This window comes from Aedes aegypti, chromosome 2 (genome assembly GCF_002204515.2).
Source record: "Aedes aegypti strain LVP_AGWG chromosome 2, AaegL5.0 Primary Assembly, whole genome shotgun sequence".
Taxonomy (NCBI): domain Eukaryota; kingdom Metazoa; phylum Arthropoda; class Insecta; order Diptera; family Culicidae; genus Aedes; species Aedes aegypti.
This window is the reverse complement of record NC_035108.1, coordinates 87,001,149-87,026,543: the sequence shown is the minus strand read 5'-3', so window position 1 is coordinate 87,026,543 and position 25,395 is coordinate 87,001,149. Positions and strand designations below refer to the sequence as shown.

Here is a 25,395-nt window from a genome sequence, read left to right as displayed (position 1 = left end):
TATGCATTGGAAAAACTCAACTTTCATTTGGAAAAATCACCCTCATTTTCGTTTACTGCGGATCCAACTTTCGATCGAATCCTTTTCGCTTGAAACCATGGTCCATTTGAATTTGCTAGCGTAACAGGGAAAGTAAAATTGTTTTCGATCGTAAGAGCTATCGAACGATAAGATTCTGGCTGAAAATTCTTCAATATCAAAGACACCATTCTGAAATGTTTTTCGCGTAGCAGTTTATTGGCATTCCATTGATTTTTTAATGTTTTGAGGCAGTTTTCCTGAGCACCAAAAGGACTTACGTGAGATGACCGTTCCTAAGTTTGATGTGCTCTAAAGTATGTAATAGGCCAAACCTCTTCTTACGCCCCTAACTGGGGGAGCATAAAAATTGGAGCGTTAAAAGAGAGAGCGTAACTTGGAGTTCAGAGCGTAAAGACAGGGAGCGTAAGTTCGAATTTTGAGCGTAAACATATTTAGAAGCTTGAAAAAGTTATTTGTTTGTTCTCAAGAAGTTTTGAGAAGAGATGGGGCTTATCCGTGGTTCTTCTCAAGGATATCAATAGGGATGACATTAACCATAGCCTGACGCTATTTTGGATACCAAGATGATGAGTTCCCGTTTGTAAAAATCATTTTGAAACCTACGCAATATGAGTGTTTTTGGAACGAGCCCGATGAGTAGATGCCGGAAATCGATGTCTGACGCCATTTTGAATCAAAGATGGTGACTTCCGGTTTGTGAAAATCACTTGAAACAAATGTAATATGCACATTAGAGTGATGCAAATTTTAAAATTTTGGCTGCCTTATGCTTAAACGATTTAAATTATGGTAAATAGCATCCTCCCTAAGTTTGAAGTGATTCGGAAGAAATTTGGCTGTACACACGCCATTTGATTTTTATATGGAGATTACTATGGAAAACGCTATTCTTATGTGTTCAGCCCTCTATCTCTTCGTCAAAATATTTTATGGAAAAGTGAACAAACTCTTTTAATGAGAAATCTTCCCAGCTACAACTTTGCCGAAGACCACTTTTCAATTGGACGTCAGAATAAATTGTTATTCATCATCATAAAGTTGGTTTGCATGTGGCATGCTTCACCAACTGTTCGGCAGGCAACAGTGGTGCTCCTAGCGGGTAGAATAGATCAAAGTAATCCAGGCTACTATGTTCTACAGCAAAAAAGCAGTGTTGCTCTGAAAGTAATTGAATGATCATCTCAGCATGGTTTAGACCAGGGGTTTTCAGCCTTTTTGGTTCGCGGAGCACTTCTTGAAATAAAATTGTTGCGCGGAGCACCTGTTTTTCGTCATCCCTTCTTTTGAAATATGGATTTTTCAAATTCATTTCTTTTTTCGCTGAATTCAGCAAAGTTTTGTTGATTTTTGCCTTGCTGAATATTGATACTTATTGTCAGTATCAATTAGCTGAATTTCAGCAATGTTTTACCAGTTTTCAGCTATTTGTTTAGCGGAATTGGTTATGTGTGTATAATTCCTACGAAAACCGTGAAGTACGATTTATGTTGCTCAATCTCTCATCATTATGATTTTATTTTTAAATTATAATTCAAATCCGAAAAAATTGTTTTCATTTGATTGGTCAAACTTTTTTTGTTTCAAGTTTAAACTGTGACGATCAGGAAATATATACATATATGAAACTATGTGTACTTGATTTTTCGTCAAATATTCAAGAAAATTGTGGCATGAAATCGGCAGAACTGCTTTGGTAGGGAAATTTTCCGACTTTCGTTGTAAGTGTGAAAAACTGAACAAGTCTCTGTAGAAAAATATTTTTTAAACCTTTTTTAATACGTCTGAACCACAAGTTCAACACTTTCGCATATATTCATTTTTTTTTTGTTTGAAACTCGTGGAATACTTCTAATTTTGAATCATTTTGTTTAAATTTCGGTTATTATCGAAGTTGCATCTATTATTTTTTTTTTTTTTGCGGCGAGGTTAAATATCCCAACAAAACTTTACACCCTGAAAGTCTCAAAATATTCTGTCGGGGAAAATTAGATTTTTTCAACTTTCGGGGTTGTTTTCCATTTTAATTAAAAAAATTGTTTGCAAGCTGAAACTGTCCCATACAAAATGTATGGGAAAGTTTTCACCAACAGAAACTTTTTAACCTTACAATTTCAAAATCTCAGCTCAAAAGCTGGTCGTTTTGAGCAAAAACAGTGGCAAAATTCAATGTAACTAATCGATCAAATTTTCAGTGCTATCAATTGTTTTTTTTTTTATTTAAACTCTTGTTAATTCTAGATTTTGTTTGGTTTTGTATAATAAAAAGCGTTTTTAAGCAAAAAGTTTAAATATTTCAAGGTAGTGGTACAAATTTTCAAAATTGTCGCGGAGCACCTGCCAAGGCTTCGCGGAGCACCAAGTGCTCCGCGGAGCACGATATGAAAACCGCTGGTTTAGACTATGGAATCAATAATAACAAATTATCCTTACTTCCAATCAAACTGTGGTCATCGGCAAAGTTGTAGCTGGGAAGTTTTCACATGAGATGAGTGTGTCCACTTTTCCATAGATTATTACGACGAACAGTTAGAGGACTGAACACAAAAGGTTTGCCTTTTCCATAGTAATTGCCATATAATCTTCAAATAGCGTGTGCACAACCAAATTGCTTCCGAATCAATTCAAATTTTGGGAGGATCATTTTTAACATAATTGACATCGTTTAAGCATAGGGGAGCAAAAACTTCAAAATTTGCATCAGTCTAATGCACATCTCGTAAACACCCAACTTTCATGGGCATCAATTGATTTCCACAAACCGGGAACCACCATGATTTTAAAGTGGTTTCAAACATCGATTTCTGGCATCTCCTCATCGGTTCCGTCTCGTAAATATCCATATTGCATGGCTCTCAAGTGATTTCGCAAATCATAAATCGACATCTTGGAAAACTAAATAGCTTCAGAATTCGATTTACAGTAACTACTTATTGATCCTGACAAAAGCAATCCATAGTGTTATTATTTTAAATGATTTTGACAAACCGGAAGTAATCATCTTGTTTTCCAAAGTGACGACGGACATCAATTTTCGTCATCTTCTCATCGGTCACGTTCCAGAATGGGTTGCATGGGTTTAAATCAATTGTCACAAACCGGAAGTCGCTATCTTTGGTTCCAAAATGGCGTCAGACATCGATTTCCGACAAATCCTCACAAATCGATCACGTTCCAGAAATACGCATACTTCATTGGTTCTCGTGGGTCGTTATCAGGCAGGAGCGCACAGTGGGACGAAACTGAAAATTGACGGTCAAAACCTCTTAGAGGCGTTTTAGCCCATAGGTGTCTTCGGGACATTGTTTTGAATTCGCATCCCGAGTAATAATAAAAAATAATATTTATATTAGACTAAATAGGGCACCCGAGCAAAAATATTTTTTTGAAAAAAATTTTTTTGGGCGGTCATTACTTCAGCAAAGTTTTAGTTCTTTTTATTTTCAACAGCTTTGCTGAACATACTTGATATTTTTGACTTCATTTTCACGGTTAAATTTTTAAATTTAACCTATTTTACCATAAATATCAGTTTTTTGACCATTTCTATGCTCAATGTACAAATTACGAACATGACATTTTCTACAACATTTTATATATTACAAAAATACACAAATTTGCTGAATATACCAAAGCTGTGAAATCATCACATTCGAAGATATAATGAAATTATGTTAATATTTATATAATTTTCGACCATTTTTCTAAGCAAGTTTCTCCTGAATCGGCACTTTTCGGCAGCCATATTTAGTATACTTTGATGCCTGATATAAAACAGTTAAAGCCCCATGGAAACAGAATGATCGGGTCTCACAGGGTTTATTGATTTCAACCATTTTTTGAGAAGCATGGAATTTTATTTTGACATCAGATAGTTTTTGACCTTTTGTACGCTCATAGTGCAATCAATAAACTTGGGATTTCTTATATCACTAATCTTAACAACTTTGTCGAAGACATCTATATAAGCTGACAAGCTATCAAAAAACAATGTTTTATTAAAATAAATACTATTTTTGAGAATTTACTAGGCAGGTTTCTCATGTATCAGCAATTTCGGACACAAGTTCACTTCGGCCGGCACAACAAAATGGTTGAAAATGGTAATTGTTGAAAAATGAGAGGAATTGTGTTTAACAGGCGAAATTATGTTTTACTCTCAATATTTTTTGCTTTAAATCATAAAATACATATGATCGGAGTTCAGACAGAATGGACCAGATGATATTTTGGTGTCATAGAGATATGTTGGTAACACGATTTTTGATTTTTCTGATGGTATTTTGATTCAGACGTATCATCAAAAAGATAAGTTCCATCATCACAACAAATAATGCAAATGTTTTGATATTTTGAATGCTTGGCGTTTTCCTAAAATCATTAAAAAAACACTTGGTTCAGTCTGTTTGAACACCGACCATATTATTACTTGTTCTTAAATTTTTCACGCATTGTGACCGAAGCCAAATTATCGTCGACAACTACGATTTGATGCTAAAATTGAGCAGTCTTAGTGTGATAAAGGTGTTTTCTAATATGTTATTTTATGATATAACTAATACAAAGTATTGCACTGTGAGTATACAAAAGGTAAAAAAAACTATTTAAGATCAAAATTCCAAGCTCGTTAAAAAAATGGTTGAAATCAATAAGCCCTGTGAGACCCGATCATTCTGTTGCCATGGGGCTTTAACTGATATAATAAGGCATCAAAGTATACTAAATATGGCTGCCAAAAAGTGCCGATTCAGAAGAAACTTGCTTAGAAAAATGGTCGAAAATTATATAAATATTAAAATAATTTCATTATATCTTTGGATGTGATGACTTCACAGCTTTGGTAAATTCGGCAAATTTGTGTATTATTGTAATATATAAAATGTTGTAGAACATGTCATGTTCGTAATTTGCACATTGAGCATAGAAATGGTCAAAAAACTGATATTTATGGTAAAATTGGTTAAATTTACAATTTAACCGTGAAAACGAAGTCAAAAATATCAAGTATGTTCAGCAAAGCTGTGGAAAATAAAAAGAATTAAAACTTTGCTGGAGTAATGATTGCCCGAATTTTTTTTTTTTCATAAAATATATATTTGCTCGGGTGCCTTATTTAGTCTAATTTAATTTTTTTTTATTATTATTACTCGGGATGCTAATTCAAAACAATGTCCCGAAGACACCTATGGGCTAAAACATCTCTAAGAGGTTTTGACCGTCAAAAGAGGGAGGGTTAGGGTGAGGAGCTACTTGGGCACTTCCATGATTCACTTTGGCATAGGGGGTTTTTCTCGGCCGAATAGGCTGAAACTTTGCGCTTCTTAGCGCTAAGAAGCGCCTAAGTATAACGCATATTGTGGCCAAATTGAACTCGGTATTTTTCAAAAAAGCCCCATGTCGAACTTATTAAAAAGTGCCAAAAATATGATCCGGCTCCCTATTTGAAATTTCTAGCGTAATAAGAGGAAGCGTAAAAAAGTGAGCATAACAAGAGGTTTGGCTGTAAGTCTAAATTATGTGTGAAACTTAAATATTTACTACAATATGCCGAGCTGAAATTTTAAGTAAACCTTAGAATTTGGTTTGCATCAAATTAGCGCAATTCGGCTAAAATTTGCTAAATTCACTGAACAAACATGGCGTGAGCTTATACGTGTATGTTTTATTTTATTGAAACTTGCCTTCAGTGCGTTTCGTCCGTCTAAATTATGAGATGATCTGAAACCTTATGTAACCAATTTGTAACAAAAAAAAAACAGATTTGACAGCTTCTAAGGGTATATTCGATATATCATGTACGTGTATGCGGAGCGAAACGAGATATACGAAATAAATCTTGAAAGTAGTTCTACGGGAAAAGCCGTCTAAAATCTATTAAATTTTTCAGTTACAGTCAAACTTCAATGAGTCTATGTTCTATGGCTCGATATAGACTCACAGTACTATACTAAAAACAAGATTCCAAAGCATGTTTGGAATTTCCAAAGCATGTTTCATCACTCGATGATCAATGGTCAATTCAGATATCGACTCATGGAGGTTATAATAACAGAAGCTTCTTTAACCTTTACATATCCATCGTCTTTTTTGAGAATTTTCAAACCTTCAGTTTGCTGTTACACAGTCATTTTTGGACATAAATGTTTGATTGTTGACTACCTCAGTCTTAATCTGCGATCGTTTTATTTTACCCAACGTTTCGGCATTTGTTGTAGCCTTTTTCAAGGGAAACTGTTTTGTACAAATATTTAATTACTATTAATTAAAATGTTATTTTTCAATGGCATGCGACTTGTTTCAATTTGCAAGGGCCGCAAAATGGAACCGGTTCGCCTTATGATTGAGCTGTGAAATGGTGAGTCGACAACCTGGAAGGAGCGTCCAACATAGCTTTGGTCCTCACAAGTCCCTACTTCACGCTTCCACGGATCAAACGATGACAAAGGCCGCCAGCTAAGGTTTCTTACATAGTTGGTAGTGCAGCCTGGGCACTGTTGTCCTTCTGGCATCAAATAGAGGGAGGAGATGCGTATCGAGCGACTGTTTACCAAGAAGGTGCGACTCAAACAGCGTCTGTTCTGACATCCAGTGGCTGAGTATGAATGTTGTATCACGACAGCTACACCGAAGGTGGCAACCCCACCATCGTGATGTAGGTATCGCGACCCTGGTAAGATAGCATACCGAATTTCTTGAGTAAGCGGCTCGTGATTTGTAGTGAGCGGGGCTGCTATTCAGGAAGTTAGACGGTCTAGATCTGGAGAACGTGAATTCAGGGCGATAGATTCTGTCCCCAACGCAGCTTTCAAATGTAACTTCTACCATTGTGGCAGCGATAAGGCAGAGAACATTGTGTCGGATTCATAGTGATCGGGAAACAGATGAAGCGAGTTATGAAGTGGAAACCGATTTGTGAACAAATCTGCGTATTGAGAATGCGGAGAAAATTCCTCAACCAAGTCTAATCAACATCTATGCGCCGACATACGATAAATCCGACGACACGAAGGATGGCTTTTATGATTGTCTCGCCAAGATCTTAGTAGAGTCATGTCGTAAAAATTGTTATCGAGGATGCCAACGAGCTTGCCGACAAACAAAATCATGTTGGCTGCCAGGTGGAAAGAGCACAGTTTCCGAATCAGCTGATTTGAAACGTCTTGTATATGTCTTTTCCTATATGTTAAGAATTGTCTGCTAGCTGGCTGGACTGCCTCATCTACCTTCTGTATAAGGATACAGACTCGGTCACGATGAGAAAGGTTCCAATAAATTGGTCAGATAAAGTTAAGTATCTATAGACATTTTGATAACTTCAACATCTGTGGTTTGAATCCTAAACCTTCAATATAACAGAATCTATTGTATGCTGCTCTCAAAGCTGTATTTGGTGTTGCTTGGGTAGGGCTCATGATAAATAATAATTTAACTTTGAAAATCACATTGAGGGCATTCAAGCCAAATGTAACAAAAATGTAAAATATTTCTATCCCCTTATTGATAGAAAATTGAATCTTTGTCTTAAGAACAAGCTTTTGATCTTCAAACAAACTTTCAGGACAGCCATGTTGTATGCTGTACCAATATGGACTAGCTGTTGTAATACCAGGAAGATAGCTTTCTCAGAAGATAGCTTTTTCAGAAGATCCAAAAAAAAAAATGAAAATGATTCAGAAGCTTCTTCCCTAGTAAGGTACTAACGAGTTACATAGAATATCCAATGTTGAAACGTTGGAACAAATGTCAAATAAAATTATTAATAATTTTAGAAAAAAATCGATGCAATCTTCTGTTGCTACAATTTATGCGTTATATAATTAGGTTAAGTTAGGTGAAGTAAATTAAAAACTTTTTTCTTACGTCACGCTCCAAGGTCAAGGAGGGGGTCAAGCCAAGCGTGACAAGCCTTACAAAATTTTCGAAGGACTCATACAAAAAACGTGACGGGGGTCAAAAAATTAGAAATTTAGCGTGACATAATTTGTGTACCATCCCTATTTTGTTTTACCAAATTAGGATGGTAGTGTTGTCTAACACAGAACACCTACAGTTGTGTTCAGAATAATAGAAGTAAAAGCCGATTTGCATACAAAATGCTCAACTTTGGCATGCTGTAACTATGTCTCCATATGAGCAATCGGCATGAAATTTTGGCAGTGAACTACAAATATACTCAATTTTATTATCACAAGATATGAAAATTTTCACACTATCGACTAAAAAGTTAAGCACCAGGTGAAATCGCTCAAAATAATAGTAGTTTTTACAATTTAAATATCTGCTGTATTTTGAGTTTTTTATTTTTTCTTTCTTCATCGTTTCAACCATTTCCACCCAAGCTACAAATGTATAAACAAGCCAATTTTTATACAATTGTTGCTGAACAAAAATTTACAAAAGAAAAACTTCTATTATTTTGAGCGATTCCACCTGGTGCTTAACTTTTTAGCCGGTAGTGTGAAATTTTTCAAATTTTGTGATAATGAAATTGAGTATATTTGTAGTTCACTGCCAAAATTTCATGCCGATTGTTCATATGGAAACAAAGCTACAGCATGCCAAAGTTCAGCATTTCACTACTATTATTCTGAACACAACTGTAGATATAAGAAATTAGATATAAGAAATAAATGTAATGTTTGGAATACTAATAAAGAATTTAAAAAGAGAAAAAACTATTCGGGTTGAATCAGTATCAATAGTAAAATATCATCACAAAAATAAATTGATCAATGCCAACCATTTATACTGAAATACTGCATAAATTATAAGAAATGAGCAAATCCCATTGTTGAAATATGAAACTACCGAAGTGACCTTCGCATTCTAGCTTTCAAGCACCCATTAAAAGCAATTATTCACTCACTTTGTCATCTGTTCCACTTCCAACTCGTTCTGCAACCTTTTTCAGATACGTACAAATGGAAAATTAATTTGCAACCTAGCAGACGAACCTTATACCTCATAAATATCGAGAGTAACGCTAAACCGACCCTTTTTGCAGAGAAACGAGTTTCCCTTCTTATCAATTGAAATTTCAGAATCAGGTAAAGCTACTGCAACACGGGCCAAGGTGCCAATTCATTTTTCGAGAATACTTTCCCGATTGATGGAAATCCATAAGACTGACGACGACGCCTAACAATGGTTCGGGCTTCTCGCGTCAAGAACTTTAGTCGTTAATTGAGTCGATATGATCTGGTGATTTCATTTTTCCTTCTTTTGAATTTATTGTTGAATCGATTTGTGTGTGTTCTGGGGGAGGAGTGCACCCCTTTTTTCGGATGATTTATTCGCGACTTCAAACAGCACAGACATCGTCGTCGTCAACGACGGCGATGAATGGCGATGAACAAATGTGACTAATACAGTCTAATCACCGACTCGAGACTTCGACAAGAGGGTACGGGATTAATTTTTCAAGTGGTCCTTGAGAGGAAATTCAGTTTTATCAGCAGATTTCACGAATCGTCGGATGAATTGAGTATAAATACGGGTTCGGTGAGTGGAGGAAAGTCAGCAGCAGCAGTACAAGCGAAGCAGTAGCAGCACAGTTGTGAACAATAAAGCTTCAAGTAGCTGAAACGATGAAGGTGTTCGTTTTGTTGGTAGCCGCCTTGGTTGGATGCGCTCAGGCCGTCGTCGATGGAGAGTTTGCCGAGAAGGGCCAGTTTCCGTTTCAGGTGGCGCTGACCCAGAAGGGCAAACTACGCTGCGGAGGTGCTTTTGTTCATGAGCGATTTGTGCTTACGGCTGCGCACTGTTTGTTCGATGGCGAGAATCAGTGAGTATTGTGATTTGTGTGGGTTTTAGAGGAAAGACTAAAGTTCATTTTACAGGGTTGCGGAAAAGGGGCTGCGTGTTTTCTTTGGTAGCGAACGCTTGATGATGGGAGGACAATTCCGTAACGTCAAGGCTGTCCACGTCCACGAGGAGTTCGATCGTGGTACTTTCAAGTACGATTTGGCCTTGTTGGAACTCAACAAACCAGCTCAGTTCAGCGAAACAGTTGATGCCGCAACTGTTAACGAGACGCCGTATGATGAGAACGAGGCTGTTTTCTTCTCTGGATGGGGACGTACAGCTGAGGGCGAAAATACCACATATAAGCTGAAGTATACCTCGTTCACCGTTCTGGACACCGAAGAATGCAAGAACTACTTGGGTGAGGCGTTCTACGAGGGTGCTTTGTGTTTGAAAAATGAAGAAGGCCACAGCAGTGCCTGTTTCGGAGACTACGGTGGCCCAGCTGTGTTCGGAAACACCCTCGCCGGTGTTGCCAGCTACACCTTTGAAGGCACTTGCGGAAGCGAACACCCAGACGTGTTCGTCGATGCCGGATTCTTCCATGACTGGGTCCAAGAGAAGCTCGTGGAATAATTGTGTTCAAATGCTTTATTTTTCGCTATTCGACTTAATTCCTAATCCAATATTTACATGATTTGTTGTTGTACTCAATCGATCAAATAAAAACAAGACTACGGTCATTATAATACTGTAAGCACTAGATTTTTACGTCATTCGGTCTTCGGTACAAGCTGGGAAGTGCAAAACTCACAAAGTCTGGCAGCACTGGTTCTTTGGCAATGCAGACTAGAACGGTTTTCGCCTATCGGGACACTTCCGTGTCCGACCCGATATTCCCCAGCTTTGTGACCTCCTTCCGCTGCTTCAGATCCGTTTCGATAAATTAACAATAAATATTGCATCTCGTGAGAGCTCTTTCACTACCTAACAACCCGTTCGATTATTTCTCCGCTACACTTTCTTTGCTAGTGTTAACGCTGTTGCTGCCAACACTGAGATTACTGCTAGCACTGCTTGAGCTACTACTACTGCTGCTACTGCTACTCGTATTGCTAACTCCAGCGCCACCAGTCACTGTCTCGTTGGGACTCTCCTTTGGACTAGCCGGTGGACTAAGTCGGGTATTGATGCTGAGGTTCTGTGGGTATGCCGCTGCACCAAGCAACGTGTTAAGTCCCATGTACTGGGAGAGAAACGAGTGAAAATGCGGGATCTTGTAGCTCGGTACCATGTTGGGGTGGATCAACGGATGTCCGGAGCCTGGAATGAGCGTTGGATGCAGTCCAAAGTTGGCCGACCAAAACTCAGCCGGTGGAAGACTTGGATGAGCCAGCTGGTGCGGCAAGGGAAGACCCAGCGGGAATTCAGGCATTCCTGTAGATGAAGAAAAGAAATACGCTGATTAGTCAACGTTGACAGGATGTTGTCCACGTGGAATGATAAGATCTACCCCAGAGGAGTTGATCGAGTTTTAATTGTAGATTGAAGAGATGGGAACAAGCAACACCTTTTGGACAGTTGGTCAAACAACGATGTCATTGTGTCCGGTGACGGGATAATTACCTTGGTCGTGGTGTAGAAAAGCAGATGTATCTCTACCCATGGCTTTTTCTCGTTTGCGCCACTTCGCACGACGGTTCTGGAACCATACCTGTAATTAACGGAGAAAGAGACAAACGAATTCACGTTAGCGCATTGTTGTTAGGTAATCATAGGGGTGATTGTTTTGATTGCTGTCAAAAAGCGGCGAAAGTGCTATCTCCACTCCCCCAAAAGCCCGACCATAATGGCATTATTTCATTACTCAGTGATAAGTGTCTATAATTTGATCCAATTTTCCTCTGCTATTGGAGTGCGCCGAAGCGAAACGGACGGCAAAACGACGACGTCGTCTTCATGCTCGTAGACGTCGCCTTCATCTTTCCCGCCATCATCCCCTATCATCCTGGCGGCGAAGGATTCAAACCCCTAATTGACAGCCGGAGAGTATAACCAATTATTTGCGCCAATTATCTCGGCAGAGAGTTTTTCCCAGCTTTTCTTCTTGCGATCAAAACTGGATTCGGGAAAATTTTGAAGGGTGGAATGGGACTAGGAAGCAAAGAGTGAGCAAGAGATTTTTTTCCAAGCGTACGATGCGGTACGATTGGGTCCGGAAACCGGATATGGATCGACGACGGTGATGCGATTTTTGGTTAATATAGTGTGGGGATGATTTTGGTCGGAGATGTGTAACGTTTAGAATTAGGGCTGAAAAAGAATAGTCAGCTTGGACTTTTCTTTAAGTTTATGTCAACAGATACGCAATCTTATTATCTTAAAAAAGCAAATTCCTGGAGACCGAAATCAAAGAATCACTAGAGATTATCTCTAGTCCCTGAAATCAGTTAAAGCACGAAAATTGGTTAAAGCAATAGCATTGAGATATTAAGAAGTATTGCTAGAGAGCATCTGGCTCGCAATACATATTGTTTTCTAGCTAAGCTCAGTTATTGGAGTTGCAATGATATTTTTCCACCCATTGCATGGAGTTGTACTGTACGACTTTTTGATATATGAATAAACCACTTTTTATGGATTTTTCAGCCGGGAGTAATCTATAATGAAATAGGGCTAACTAACCCGACATACTTCCGTGTAAAAGCTATAGCACTTATTGAGTTGGTTAACTTCGAGTCCTGAACAAGATCCAAACCATAGGATCGAAACGTTGACGATGAACTAGTCCAGCTTTTTACGCTAGCTTGTCATAACTTTTGAATCACCCCTTCTGATGTTTCTTACCAACTCTATAATTTATTTATAGTTTAATCATAGCAAGCTTCATGATTAAGTTTCAATGCTGACTATGAGCTTATGCATGCTATAAAAAGTTTGACTTTTACTGTGCGTTCTGTTTTCAAATTACCCGTGAGAGAGAACGAGACAGCACCAACACACGGCGCACAGTAAAATTCGTGGATCGTACAAAGGCTCAAGTGTCTATGTCAGAAGTCTTCGCATTTGTAGTCAAGAAATAATTGCATTTTATTTACCTAATGTTTTTTTTTTTCTTTTTAGATTAAAAAGCTTAACAAACTACTTTTCATACTAGTTCAACTAGGCGTACTGAAGGACAGACGCAATTCCGGTTTGAAAAAAAAATACAGTTTTCATGAGACCATTTTCAACGAAATATATCGAGCTCCACTCAATAATACAACGCTTGCTAAATAATTGTTGAGCCAAAATAGATTCGAAAATCATTCAAATGATACCATTTATGATCAAAACTGAGCTCAACATTCAAGTTTATCAGTGGCCACTATTGTAGTGATACATTAATTGAAAACTTCTGTTATTTATATAATGTGTGATGACCGGAATGGCCAACGTTTGATTTGGCGGAAAATGTTTCCCAAAAGTTTAAGTCTGAACTTGTTTTAAACCTGTATTTGAACAAGTGTTATCCGAGACATATGAAAGGTAACATAAATCAAAATCAATTACCCTTAACTTTGATTTGTTTCTATTTTTGTTTGAACTTTAATCACACTAAATGAAAAATAACAAAAAATATGTTTTACTGTGTAAATGATCTTCGTTCCATCTAGGACAAATGTTATGCCTCCGTTTGAAAGAAGTTCAGATTCAGGAAATCTAATGCTCGCCTTGCCAAAAAAAGACGATTCTTCAAAGTCGAGGAAGATCAATTTAGTTGCAATTCTTCAAACTTTTCCAAATTCAAGGGAAAATTTCTATGCAGAGGAGCGGCTGTATAAACATAGGGCTGCGAGGGCCACGCCGAGAGTTCATATTGATCTTTTCTTTTTCCAAGGGTTATTACTGGACTAACAGCGAATCGTCAAAAGTTTATTTATCCCTGTGCCTGTTAATGAAGAATTCCTCAGATTATGTGCCTAAAATAGAATGAAAAAATTCAAGTCAAATGAAATATAGTTATTAAAATACGAGACTGAATTATATGGCGCAAATTCTTGACAGTTGAGTCAACGAACACAAATCGCTGCCTACTAAGACCTTGCTATAAAATTCGTAGGTATAAAATGTCAAATTCGAATCACCCCCTATTGTTTTATAGCCAGCGTAAAAAGCTGGATAGTATCAACGCTTTCCATCCAGGTTTTTACGCTAGCTATAAACTGACGGGGGTGATTCGATTCTGACGTTTCTTGCCTTCTGTTTTTATAGTACGATCCAAGTGTGCTGTAATTTGAAATTGTTGATTGAAATGTTAAATTTTTTCAATATTTGTTTTGCAGCTAGACATCGTTGTGTTACAAAATCTATTCCTCAATATTTATCGCTTTTTCTAAATAAATTCCATTTCTTCTACACTATTTTAGGTATCTGAAAACGTGGAACTAATCGCGCTTCGAGAAAGAACCATGGATGATACAATAGTAAAGCCATAGGGCTAATTAAACATTAATTCCGTTCGTTGTCGTTGATCAATTGCTTATTTCAGCTCAGGATGTCTCTAAACAATAAGAGCAGCATATGGAGCAAGACTTTGATAGGGTTGGACGAATTAAAGATTGGATGGCATTTTAAAATAACTTGAGTCCATGGAATAAGAGCGGAAAAATTGTATTTATAAAGCGATAAGTTTCAACAGTCTGTTACATTTATGTTCTGGGTATGGTGTCCGACACTTCTTCCATCTTTCGGACTGTTAAAGTACATTAACTTTGTGTATTCAAATATGAAATAGAAGGTGGGTCAGTGGCGGGACCGTGGTGCGGAAAGCTCAGATTTGATTCCTATTGGAAGCCATACCAGCATAAAAACACAAACTATCATTTTTAATTCAGGGTCAAAATGAAACAGTAAGGAGCTGTAATGGGCGCGATCAGGACAACGTTTTGCTTTGGAATACTCTTCTACTCCTTCGAACTGTTCAATCATAAAGTTCCGTGATTCTTGCAAAAATGTCAGTGGACGTACACGTTTCAGTATTTGATCATGCCAGCTGTTGTTGGCCGTTTTTTAATCTAGAATATAAAAAAATTGAGATGAAATAGATAACTGAGAAACACTTTTGATTCCCATATCCTAGTAACAATTAATGCTTTTGACGTTAAATGTCAACAAAACAAATTTTCTATACTCAAATCTAGTGGTCCTTTATATGAGAGATAAGCGGAAGTGAAATGGAATGATTTGGCAATAAACCAGCAGTGCTGAGTTTGCTTGGCGTCAAGAATAATATTGTAACACGGACATGGCTTTCTCATTGCTAAAAAGTGTATTTTGTTTCGTTATAGATCTTTGAGCTACATTTCCAAACTAATAAACAGCAGAAAAAATCACTAACTAAATATCGCATTGACAAACATTCAAAAAAGGTAAATATTTCATATTGTTTGCTCTATGCAAAACAACTTTCACCGAAATAATTCCAAGCGGATTACATTACTCCTCAGGAAAAGTTCAAAACAAACATAACGCATGTTCGTTTGGCTCACGCTTTGACAGCTCTCGCTGCTCGATTGGCTCACACTTTGACAGAAATGTCAGCTTCCGTATCTCTCTTATAAAGGATCACTACTCAAATCCAACTTTGATTCTTGCTACAAAAATTAAAGTGTATGCAAGAATCGTCAATGAGGGGTGATTCAAAAATTATAGCATACTAGCGTAAAATGCTGGATTGTGACTGAAAGCCGAAATCCAACAATAAGTTCACAAATTACCAGATTATTTTCCCAGGTGACAGTGTTTTGTTGAGTTATGTTGATAGGTTGAGTAAAAGTGATTCGTTTCTGGCCGAAGTAATCGTACAGCAGGAGGACGAAATAGGTTTCTCGAAGCTGGGAGTCAAGCGTTTTTCGTACGACAACTATGAAACCTGGACGATTTCTCACGGAGTTTTGATATTTGCCTTGAATCTGGGAAGCAGTCTCACCCACGAAATATAAATATTTCTGAAGAATACTGTAAGGAATCTCGGAGAGGGCAGTGCTTCGGAAAGCCCAAGAGGCGGTTTGTTTTCGGGTCGCAAGAGAAGTTTTTTTATTTATATTATGTTTTTCATTTTTGTGCGTTTTTGGGGTTGCGTTTGGTCTATTGACCTTGTTGCATGCTCCTGTGGGGCGTGCGACTAAATCACGATAAATTGTGTTCGGTTTGCGTTGGGCGAGTGTCAGGACTTATTATCAACTGGTGAGATCGTTTCATGCTTATGATAACATATTCCTATCATGGCAGCGTTACTTTTATGTAACTTCCAAACAAACAATGAATTGTTCATCACTACAAGTGTCTTCTTCTTGGCATTACGTCCTCAATGGGACAAAGCCTGCTTCTCAGCATAGTTTTCAATGAGCACTTCCACAGTTATTAACTGAGAGCTTTCCAAAGTTGCCTTTTTCGCATTCGTATATCATGTGTAAGGTACGATGATACTCTATGCCCAGGAAAGTCAAGGAAATTTCCAAAACGGAAATATCCTGGACCGACCGGAAATCGAATCCAGACACCTTCAGCATGGCTTTACTTTGTAGCCGCGGACTGTAACCACTCGGCTAAGGAAAGCCCATATATTAATGTGTTATATAATTTCAATATCACATACCTTTGCTAATCTCTTGGGCTCGAATTTCTAATAATATCAAGTCATTTTAATGAAAATCAGTCTAATCTCACTCATTTCTGAGTGATATTTACTTATTTTAACCAACAGAGCTGCTCTCAAAGCCTCTGATGGAAATAATTGCGATCAATTACACCATATAGAATTGTTAAGGCTTTCAGCTTCAAGAGCTGCAGAAGAGTTTCCGAGAGTGCAATTGCTAGCACGCTAATTAAATCATGATTCCCAACGTGACGCCCAGCAGGTCTTGCCCAAGACAGCTATCATTTCTTTTTTTTTTTACTAGCATCATATTCTGCCATTCTATCCGCGAAAGCCTCGCTCCCGGACCCAAGCAGGCATTAATTGCAATTATGGGCAATTAAATTTAGATTTTCCTAACCGGCACAGGACAGGGACCCATTAGCGATGCGGCACCAGCAACATCGTTGACGACAAGCATTGCCGGTGAATGTCCTGGGTACTCCTGGCTGGCGGGTGTACTGGATGGAACAGACGGAAGTGACAATACAATCAACGAATGTCCTGACGACAGTCAGCAGTGGTGGCTGTGGCTCCTAACAACCAGGAGGCAGGGGTAGTAAATGTCGCAAATTTACTTGGCTAATTTTCTCATTTCGGATTTCCTGCTTTCGCTCTCTCGGAAGGGAAATTACGAAATGCATTAACCGACAGCGCGGCGGCAGCAGAGCGGTCGGTCGCACGAGCTCACGCGTGTGAGTCTTCCTGGTCCTTGCCGCCAGATTGATACAATGGAACCTCCATTTACGCTATGGATTGGTTGTAGGTAGGTATATTTTTTCGCAAATGGATGTCTTGTTTCTATTTCAGGTGCTGGTGCTGCTACTGAAGCCAGGAAAACCACTCGGTGATCCATCATCATGCAGGTCTATACACTTGCTGGATACACTAGGCAAACTCTTGAAACGGGTCAACCTAAATAGGGTGGCTACATGTACGGAGAGCGAGAACGCATTATCAGAAAGGCAGTTCGGATTCCGAAAGGGAAAGTCGACGGAAGACGCAATTCGGACGGTCCGGAAGAGGGCCGAGAAGGCATCGCAGCAAAAACGAACAGGAAATCGGTACTGCGCCGTAGTTACGATAGACGTTAAGAACACGTTCAATAGCGCCAGCTGGGAGGCCATCGGCACAGCGCTGTATAGAATGCGGGTTTCTGACTATTTGTGCCGGATTCTGCAGAGCTTGTTCGAAAATGCGGTGTTGGTGTATGCAACCGACGCCGGCCAAAAGTAGTTAAGAGTAACGGCGGGTGTTCCGCAAGGGTACTACAGGGTCCTATCGTTGGAGTTACCCATGGGCATTGAGAACGTCGGCTTTGCAGATGAAGTCATCCTAACAGTAACAGGCAAAACGCTCGAGGAAGTAAAAGTGCTTGCCACGGAGGCAATGAGCACGGTCGAAAACTGGATGAATGGAGTCACGCTGAAGATAGCCCAACACAAAACGGAGGTGCCTAGTCAGTAATCGCAATGTCGGAGGATATGTCATAGCATCACAGCGGTCGCTCAGACACCCGGGCGTTATGATAGACGATTGGCTAAACTTCAACAGCCACGTCGGCTATGCATGTGAGAAGGCAGCAAAGGCGACCAACGCACTTACAAGGGTCATGCCGAACGCTCATGGCCCAAGCAGCAGTAGGAGGCGTCTTCTGTATAGCGTATCATCGTTGTTACTGAGATACGGGTACAGCACTGCAAAACAAGCGCAATTGGGACAAGCTCAACAGAACGTTCCAGCTCATGGCCATGAGAGTGGCAAGCGCATTAAGAATAATATCGTCCGAGGCAGGATGTGTGATCACCGGGATGATTCCGATTTACATCACCCTGGAAGAAGACATCGAGTGCTATTAGCGGGAAGGCACTAGGCAGGTGAGGAAATTGGCGAGAAACGGCTCGCTGGTCAAGTGACAGCAAGAATGGGATGCCTCTGAGAGAGGTAGGTGAACCGACAGACTCATCCTGAATGTGTCGACCTGGGTAAACAGGGAGCATGGCGAAGTGGAGTCCCACCTGGCACAGTAATGAGAGAAAGGAAACGCCAGAACATGTTGTCTTCCGTTGCCCGAAGTTCAACATGGAACAAAGCACGATGGCAGTTGCTTTTGGACAGGACCTCAATGCAGACAGAATGGTAAGCGATCCTAACCTTTGGGCTCTGGCGAACACGGTGGTGGAGATTACGTCTATCTTGCAGAGAAATTCTCAGGAAGAGCAGCGAATCGAGAGGCAGAGAGCAGTACCTAGCATACGGGAATCGTTTGACCGAGCTCGACACTCGAGTCAGCCTAACGAAAAAATAAAACGAAGATCTCTCCTGCGGCAGCTGCCGGCAGTCGGGGCACCATCATTCCCCCAACCGGTACTGGTGACAACCTCCGACCCGGGGTAGTCAGGATGAGAAGGAAAGTAGAGGAACGACGGAAGGAAACAGAGAAGCGGAGGAAGATGAAAAGGCAGTCTGCTCAACATGCAAGAGCAAACCACTGGCAGACTGCGCAGAGTGCAAGAGCACAGAGCGGGAAAACGTCAAGAGCGTAATACAAGTGCAGATGCACATCTTCGGAGGGTGTAGTTCATCGGAGCGTCTGTTATCCATGTTAGGAGCAGCTGATCATGGTCCTAGTGTCTGCTGCACGATGGTCTCTGGCTAAACAGGAGGTTGATGCAAGCCTTATAAGCCAGCCGTAAGAATCTCAGTACAGGAAGTACACAATGTTAATAAGCACCGGAACAATCGGCGAATTTTCCATCGACCACTCATTCAACGATCATTTCAAATTCGCTCAGAGGCACGCGCATAGTTTTTCTTCCCGTTTGACGTTTCACACTACCGCCATCTGTCGGTCTTGTTGCACGAAACATCTTTTCGTGCAATATGCTCACCAGATGATGATGGTGTAAACTGGGCGGTGGATTTTGAAGAAATTTGTTCTAAGAGTTTCGTCTCTTATCATAGTACTGTAATTTTTGGAAAGTACCGCATTCTTTCCAACTAATTGGGGGTTCGCAAGTCCGGTTTGGAAAGGGTCGACGGTACTTACGCATTGGGATAGCAGGCTTGACAGAACCTCCTCCGCGATGCAGAAATGAAGTGATTTTGACATTTTTGTGAGGAGTAAAAATTGCAGTACGGATCCTCACACGGTTTGAAGGAGGGTACAAAGCAATGATAAGATTTTTTCTGGTACTCTTTCTCTCTTGTTGCTATGCTCACTTTTACTCACACTTTAATAGATCTTTTGAGTGTCCCGTCCAAACAAAATAACCCTCGCGGAGTTGCGATGGCATTCTTTTTCGATATAATTTTGCTCTGTTGTGTTTTGTACTGCATCTTCCTCGCTCATTATTCTTTGCTTCTCAGCTTAGTATTGTTTCGCTGCCTCGCATAGAGGTGAAGGCAGCACGCTGCTCTAGAGTATGTCACTGAACTCTGATGATGTTGAGGAGTATTATAGAGCCTGCAGTGAAGCCCCGCTTGCGGACTACTGCAGTAGTGTTAAAGGAGCCAGTAACAACGCAGCGGAAAGTTCCTTTGAGTTCTCGAAAGGAAATCGATGGAACGGTTAGTTTGGCGAGGAGTGTCGAAAGGCTTTGGACCAGGCGATGATGCTGCAGTAAGGTACCCTTCAAAATGTGGAACGATACAAACAGAAGCGAAGACAGCGAACCTATTCATTCCGGGATAAAAAGCGCTGCTGGAAGAGTTGGAGCAGCTGTGTAGTTCTCAAGAAACGCGTAAGTTCTACATGAACCTCGATACATACCGCAAAGGCTTTGTGCTGCGTGCCAAAATGTGCCGGGATAAGGATTGCGGTATCATGACGGACGAACGTGAGGTGATTGAAAGGTGGAAGTAGCACTATGATGAACAACTAAATGGCGCAGATGTGGACGACCAAGGCAGCCGGAGGAATGGCTCCATCAGTACGGTGGATGAGGGAGATGTGTCAACTCCCACAATAGGTGAGATTAAGGATGCTATCAAACAGCTCAAGAAAAACAAAGCAGCTGGGAAGGATGGTATTGGAGCGGAAAAATTCAAAGAAGTAATTGCATATCATAGGCGTTGAACCCAAAACATAATTGATCATATATATTTGTTTGAACTTGCATGAGTCTACAATGAAATTCACGTCAATTGAGGATTCAGTGTACATATGAGCCCAACCGAATCCAGCAATCCTGACGTCAGCTGCTGCGGTGCGGCGTTGGTCTCGATGATGTAAATAGCTTCCCTAACTGCCTCCATTAGTCCTCTTCAGAACCTGGCTCGAGAGCGAACAATAGATAATCGCCTGTTTTTGTTGAGCTTGTTGAACGTTGAAATAAAATACAGAGAAAAAAACGGCGGAACGGAACCCTCTCACCCTACCACTTTACGCACAGTTTAATTGAAAGTAACAAAATATCGCTTTTGTAATCGTACCAAATAGCGATCTAAAAATAAGGCAATCCCACACACGCGCTCGTCCCTATCCCTGTGGGTCGCAATCCTGGCGGTGGAAGGGGAAACGATTCAAAAATCAAACGATGTCAATTAGATCGGATTTAATGAGCTTAAAAGGTCCTCGTCGTGGACGGGGCCATCTCCCTGTGCACTTTTTTTCCCGACATCTATAAGTGTGAAACTCAAACATATCGACCGATTCCTTGGCCAGCCCGAGCATCCGACCGAAGTATACCTACATATGGGTGTAATCCTTTTTTAATATCCTCGCATCATCTCGATCGCAATCAACTCTGTGATCGAAAACGAGAGATAAGTGAGTTCATCGAGAGTGGAAAAGTTGTTTGAAGTGGCTTTGTTGATGTAGGAGTTTGAACTCCGTGTGCGCTCGGCTGGGGGTATGAAATTTCAATTACGAAAATTAATTTAATCCTCAATCCCATTTTTAAGGTGAATTAGGTTATGATGCGGTCGCTCTCGAAGAAACAACGATGACAGCGCCATGTGGGTGGATGTTGACATGATATGGAGTATAATAGCCAATTGAGGACGTCCCTCTTTTTACGGTTGAAACTTTTTTGTCAATGTGATGCGATGGAAATCCAACAAGAAAAGTGAGGCGATCAGAATGAATTTTTTCGCAAAGGAGATGTGTTAAAATTTCAAAACAAAATATTTTCGTCGCCACACTTGTACACAAAAGAGCATAGAAACTGAGCTGGTTTGTTAAGATAGTTGTTGAGCTTTTGGTTTAGCATATAAAGAGAATGTCCGTACTAAATAATAATGAACAGCTCTCCATAATTCATTGGATGACTTTTGCAATTTCGACAATTCTGTCCCCGGAAACAATCAGATGATTCGATTTGAATACACAACCCCCAGATTCCAACATCGGATCCCGGTGGAGCCCCATGAAATACGTTCCTTCCAGGAAGTCCAACCTTAACGATCTGCCATCTCGCTGCTCACTACCGTCGAAACCCCCCGAAATCAATCAAATTCTTCCGAACAACCGAAGCCGGGCTCCATCCGACGAGCGCCTAAATTGATTTCCTGTCTCGAAGAAGCCAATTTACATCTCCTTTCTCCGGGCGCAAGTGCTTCTTCGTTACGGTTCAGCTCCTGGATCTGACTTCTCATCTGACGTCGAAGATTCTAGTCTAGAGAGACACCCGAGTGATCCCCCCAGAGAGTGGACCGTAATGAAATGAAACAGAAACAGATATTATTAGGGCGAGATAGAGACACCGATTTACGAATTTCCGATTGGTTCTCATTGTTACCGATGACAATTGAATCAATTTGGCGCAAGAAGGGGGTGCCTAACAACTTGGGTGGGTGACGACGACGATTCAGACTTGTTTACATTGTTATCGTAGTCGTTCGGTGTCCGGAATTTTACTGGCAACTGGCCGGACGGATCTAATAGCTAATGGGAAAGGAAAGAGCATGTGAGGATACGTAGTTCACACGCGTGTGCTGACTGCTGTATGATTGGGTGTAAATTTGAAATTGCTTGCAAAAGTGTTTCTCGAACTGAAAGCATTAGGAAAAATCTTCCATTTTTGCAAGTATGAAGAAAACATATATGCAGGCTTCGTCCTTTGGCGGAGAGGCCTGTGTCATCCGCAAACAAAGATTTTTGACATCCCTTAAGGTAACTCAGGTAAGTAAGATGTTAAAATATTGTATAATATTGATCCCAAAATGATGCCTTGAGGAACACCAGCTTTAACAGTTACTTGATTATCAATTGGACTAGTGAGCCTAAATTAAAATTGTGCGCGCTTTCAAACTGCATAGCAAGTTTTTGAGCTTTTTCGCAATTAGTTAGTAATAATTTGTTTTCGAGTGCTTCATGACGCACAAGCAGGACAGTTCGGTTTTGCGTCGTCCGATAGATTTTGCTCACGGTTTCGCGCGTGTTTTCGTCGCCGGAGATTTTTTTTCCCCTGTTTTGGAGCGTCTAGCTGGGTAGGTATTTGATAAGGCCCAAGCAAGACGGTTCGTTTTCGGGACGCCAAGAAGTTTTGCTGTCAGGGTCAGTTTTGTGTTCAGTCGAGAATAGATTACCAACTGGTGAGTTCGTTTCATGTTTATGATAACACATTTTTTCTTGAAAGCTTATGTTTCATGTAATATCAAAACAAACTTTGTATGGTTCGTCACAATATGTGTCGGCATTATGCCTTTGTCTTATACAATTTCAATATACATATATTTTTCTCTTTTTGACATTATTAAAAATTATCTTTTGAATCGACATTGTGAATGTTGACGTATTTTCTAAAACTTCTACCATATCAAGACAAAATGCACAGTAATACTCATATGTAATTTTCAAACAAACTATGTATGGTTCGTCACTACAAGTGTCGGAATTATTCCTGTTTCATATAATTTAAAATATATACATGTAATTTTCAGTTTTCGTCATTAATAAAAACGTCTTTTGAATTATTCGACATTATAGATGTTGACGTATTTTTTCCAAAAACTTCTCGAGACAAAAATACAAAATTAGCTTTAAATATAAGTCGTATATTTCCCCCTTGTCCATGGATCGCATCACCGACCAGAGGTGACTCGCAGATCTTTTCCTCCCTTACTAATAAACACCCTTCCCGTGGTGATTGTGGAGATGCAGAGGTATTCTCGGTCTCTAGAAGCAACAATCATTACACCCTAACATTCCTTCCCCATCCCAACTGACTGTAAGGACTTGGCCGGCGCCGTTATTGATCAATAATATTAGATCTGCTAAAATTGCACTTCGAGAGTGAGCGGAAATTCCAATCCCTTATTCATTTGGATCGTAGTGCAATTCTTACCAGTTCCGATCAATTACGGAGTAGCAACCATTGACATGTACAGTCAGTCTATGCTATGCTATTAGTTAGTAATACTTTGTTTTCCTCTTTCAATGCCGGTATTGGCTCCTGAGGTTTTTTTTTTTTCAAAATTTAGGATAATTTCCAAAAGGGCTTCGAGCCATGGTAAATTGAGAAATTTGATTTTCAAAATTTTTGTTTCTTAATTGTGCAAAACGTTTCTTGATTTCTTTCTGCAGATCCTGCCAAATAATTTTCATACCAGGATTGCGAGTGCGTTGAAATTGCCTTCACCTCACGTTTTTGAGACGGATCAAAAGTTTAAGATCATCGTCTATAATCACGGATTCAAATTTTACTTCACATTTTGGAATTGCAATGGAATTTGTTTAAGTGTCAAGAGCATTGCCAATATCAAGTTTTGTTTGTAAAAAATGTTAACCTCAAGATTAGAGTCAATATATGTTTCACATATATTCCTGTCGGCTCGGAAATAATTGATAGTGGAGCTGATAGAATTGAGAATTGCTTCATGGGATATTTGAAATGTAACAGGGACATGATCAGAATCAAAATTAGCGTGTGTAATCAGTTGACTACAAAGATGACTTGAGTCGATTAAGACCAAATCAATCGTAGATGGATTTCTAGAAGAGGAAAAACATGTAGGACTATCAAGGTATTGAATAGAGAAATATCCTGAAGAGTACTCATCAAATAAAATTCTGCCGTTGGAACTACTTTGTGAATTATTCCATTACCGATGTTTGGCATTAGGGTCACAAATGACAAAAAAAAATGACTTATTGCGAGACAATTTTCGCAAATCAGTTTGAAGCAAAATTACCTTGTTTCCCAGAGCATTGAAAAGGAAAATAGGCAGCAATGAAAATTTACTCACCAAGCTGTGTTTCAACAGTAACACCTAAAGTTTCAAAAACTTTAGTTTCAAATGACGAAAAAATTTGATGTTTTATTTGCCGATGAATGTTGATTGCAACTCCCCCACATGCCGCATCAAGTCAATCATTGCGATAAATTAAAAAGTTTTGATCTTTTACAGGTTTCAAATAAGTTTCAGTAATAACTATGTATACGATATCCCAAGATGATTTATGCAGACACGCAGTAGTAAAATGTTTAACACTAGAAACCAGTTCACGTATTTCCGCTATTTTTTCCTCAAGACTGAATTCAGAATCGCAAAACTGTTTTATCTCAGATCATCTCCACCGATAAAATCAAGGACATGTAAAACTTTCCCGCCATCCAGACACTGTCAACCACAATGGCACATTCCTGATTGACAACTCAATCCATCAGCCACTCTATACCGTCGACGGTTTCTCTCACCTTACCGACGAAATGCTCATTTCACACCAGTCATTCACCCATACCACTTTTCTGGACCATAACGGCGAAATCCATCGTTCACGTACATATGTAGCTTTGTAGGTAAATCCGTCGTCGAGCTGGCAACACAAATCTACTGTACCGAGTCGTTTCGGAACCGACCGAGATACGGTGGTGCATGCAATAAACATCGGCTAATCCCTGATCCGCTCCCCTGCAAGCCGCTGCCTCGCAAGCCTCTTGCACCCGATACCAGAAATGTAAAATTCGAAATTCAAATATTGTCAACCC

At 39.7% G+C, this 25,395-nt stretch overlaps 2 protein-coding genes across 3 annotated transcripts in view; one reads left to right on the top strand and one right to left on the bottom strand.

Annotated features, from left to right (window-relative positions):
• Positions 1 to 9,542: 9,542 nt before the first annotated feature.
• On the top strand, positions 9,543 to 10,540 carry LOC5571828 (chymotrypsin-2). The gene is made up of 2 exons (XM_001659911.2): positions 9,543 to 9,823; positions 9,879 to 10,540. Exons 1-2 carry the CDS (start codon positions 9,627 to 9,629, stop codon positions 10,417 to 10,419), a joined length of 738 nt encoding a protein of 245 aa, XP_001659961.1. The 5' UTR covers positions 9,543 to 9,626; the 3' UTR covers positions 10,420 to 10,540.
• Positions 10,541 to 10,665: 125 nt separating this feature from the next.
• The window catches only part of LOC5571827 (retinal homeobox protein Rax), a 55,575-nt gene continuing 40,845 nt past the window's right edge, over positions 10,666 to 25,395 (bottom strand). For both annotated transcript variants that reach the window (XM_021841460.1, XM_021841461.1), the window contains exons 4-5: positions 11,410 to 11,497; positions 10,666 to 11,220 (exon numbers count right to left, since the gene is read on the bottom strand). In XM_021841460.1, coding sequence (XP_021697152.1) covers positions 10,787 to 11,220; positions 11,410 to 11,497 — 522 coding nt within the window. In that variant the 3' untranslated portion in view covers positions 10,666 to 10,786. The remainder of the gene's footprint in view (positions 11,221 to 11,409; positions 11,498 to 25,395) is intronic.

Coding starts and splice junctions, on each gene's coding strand:
- LOC5571828 (XM_001659911.2), top strand. CDS start 9,627: ATGAAGGTGTTCGTTTTGTTGGTAGCCGCCTTGGTTGGATGCGCTCAG. Junction 9,824..9,878: donor TTGTTCGATGGCGAGAATCA/GTGAGTATTGTG, acceptor TTCATTTTACAG/GGTTGCGGAAAAGGGGCTGC.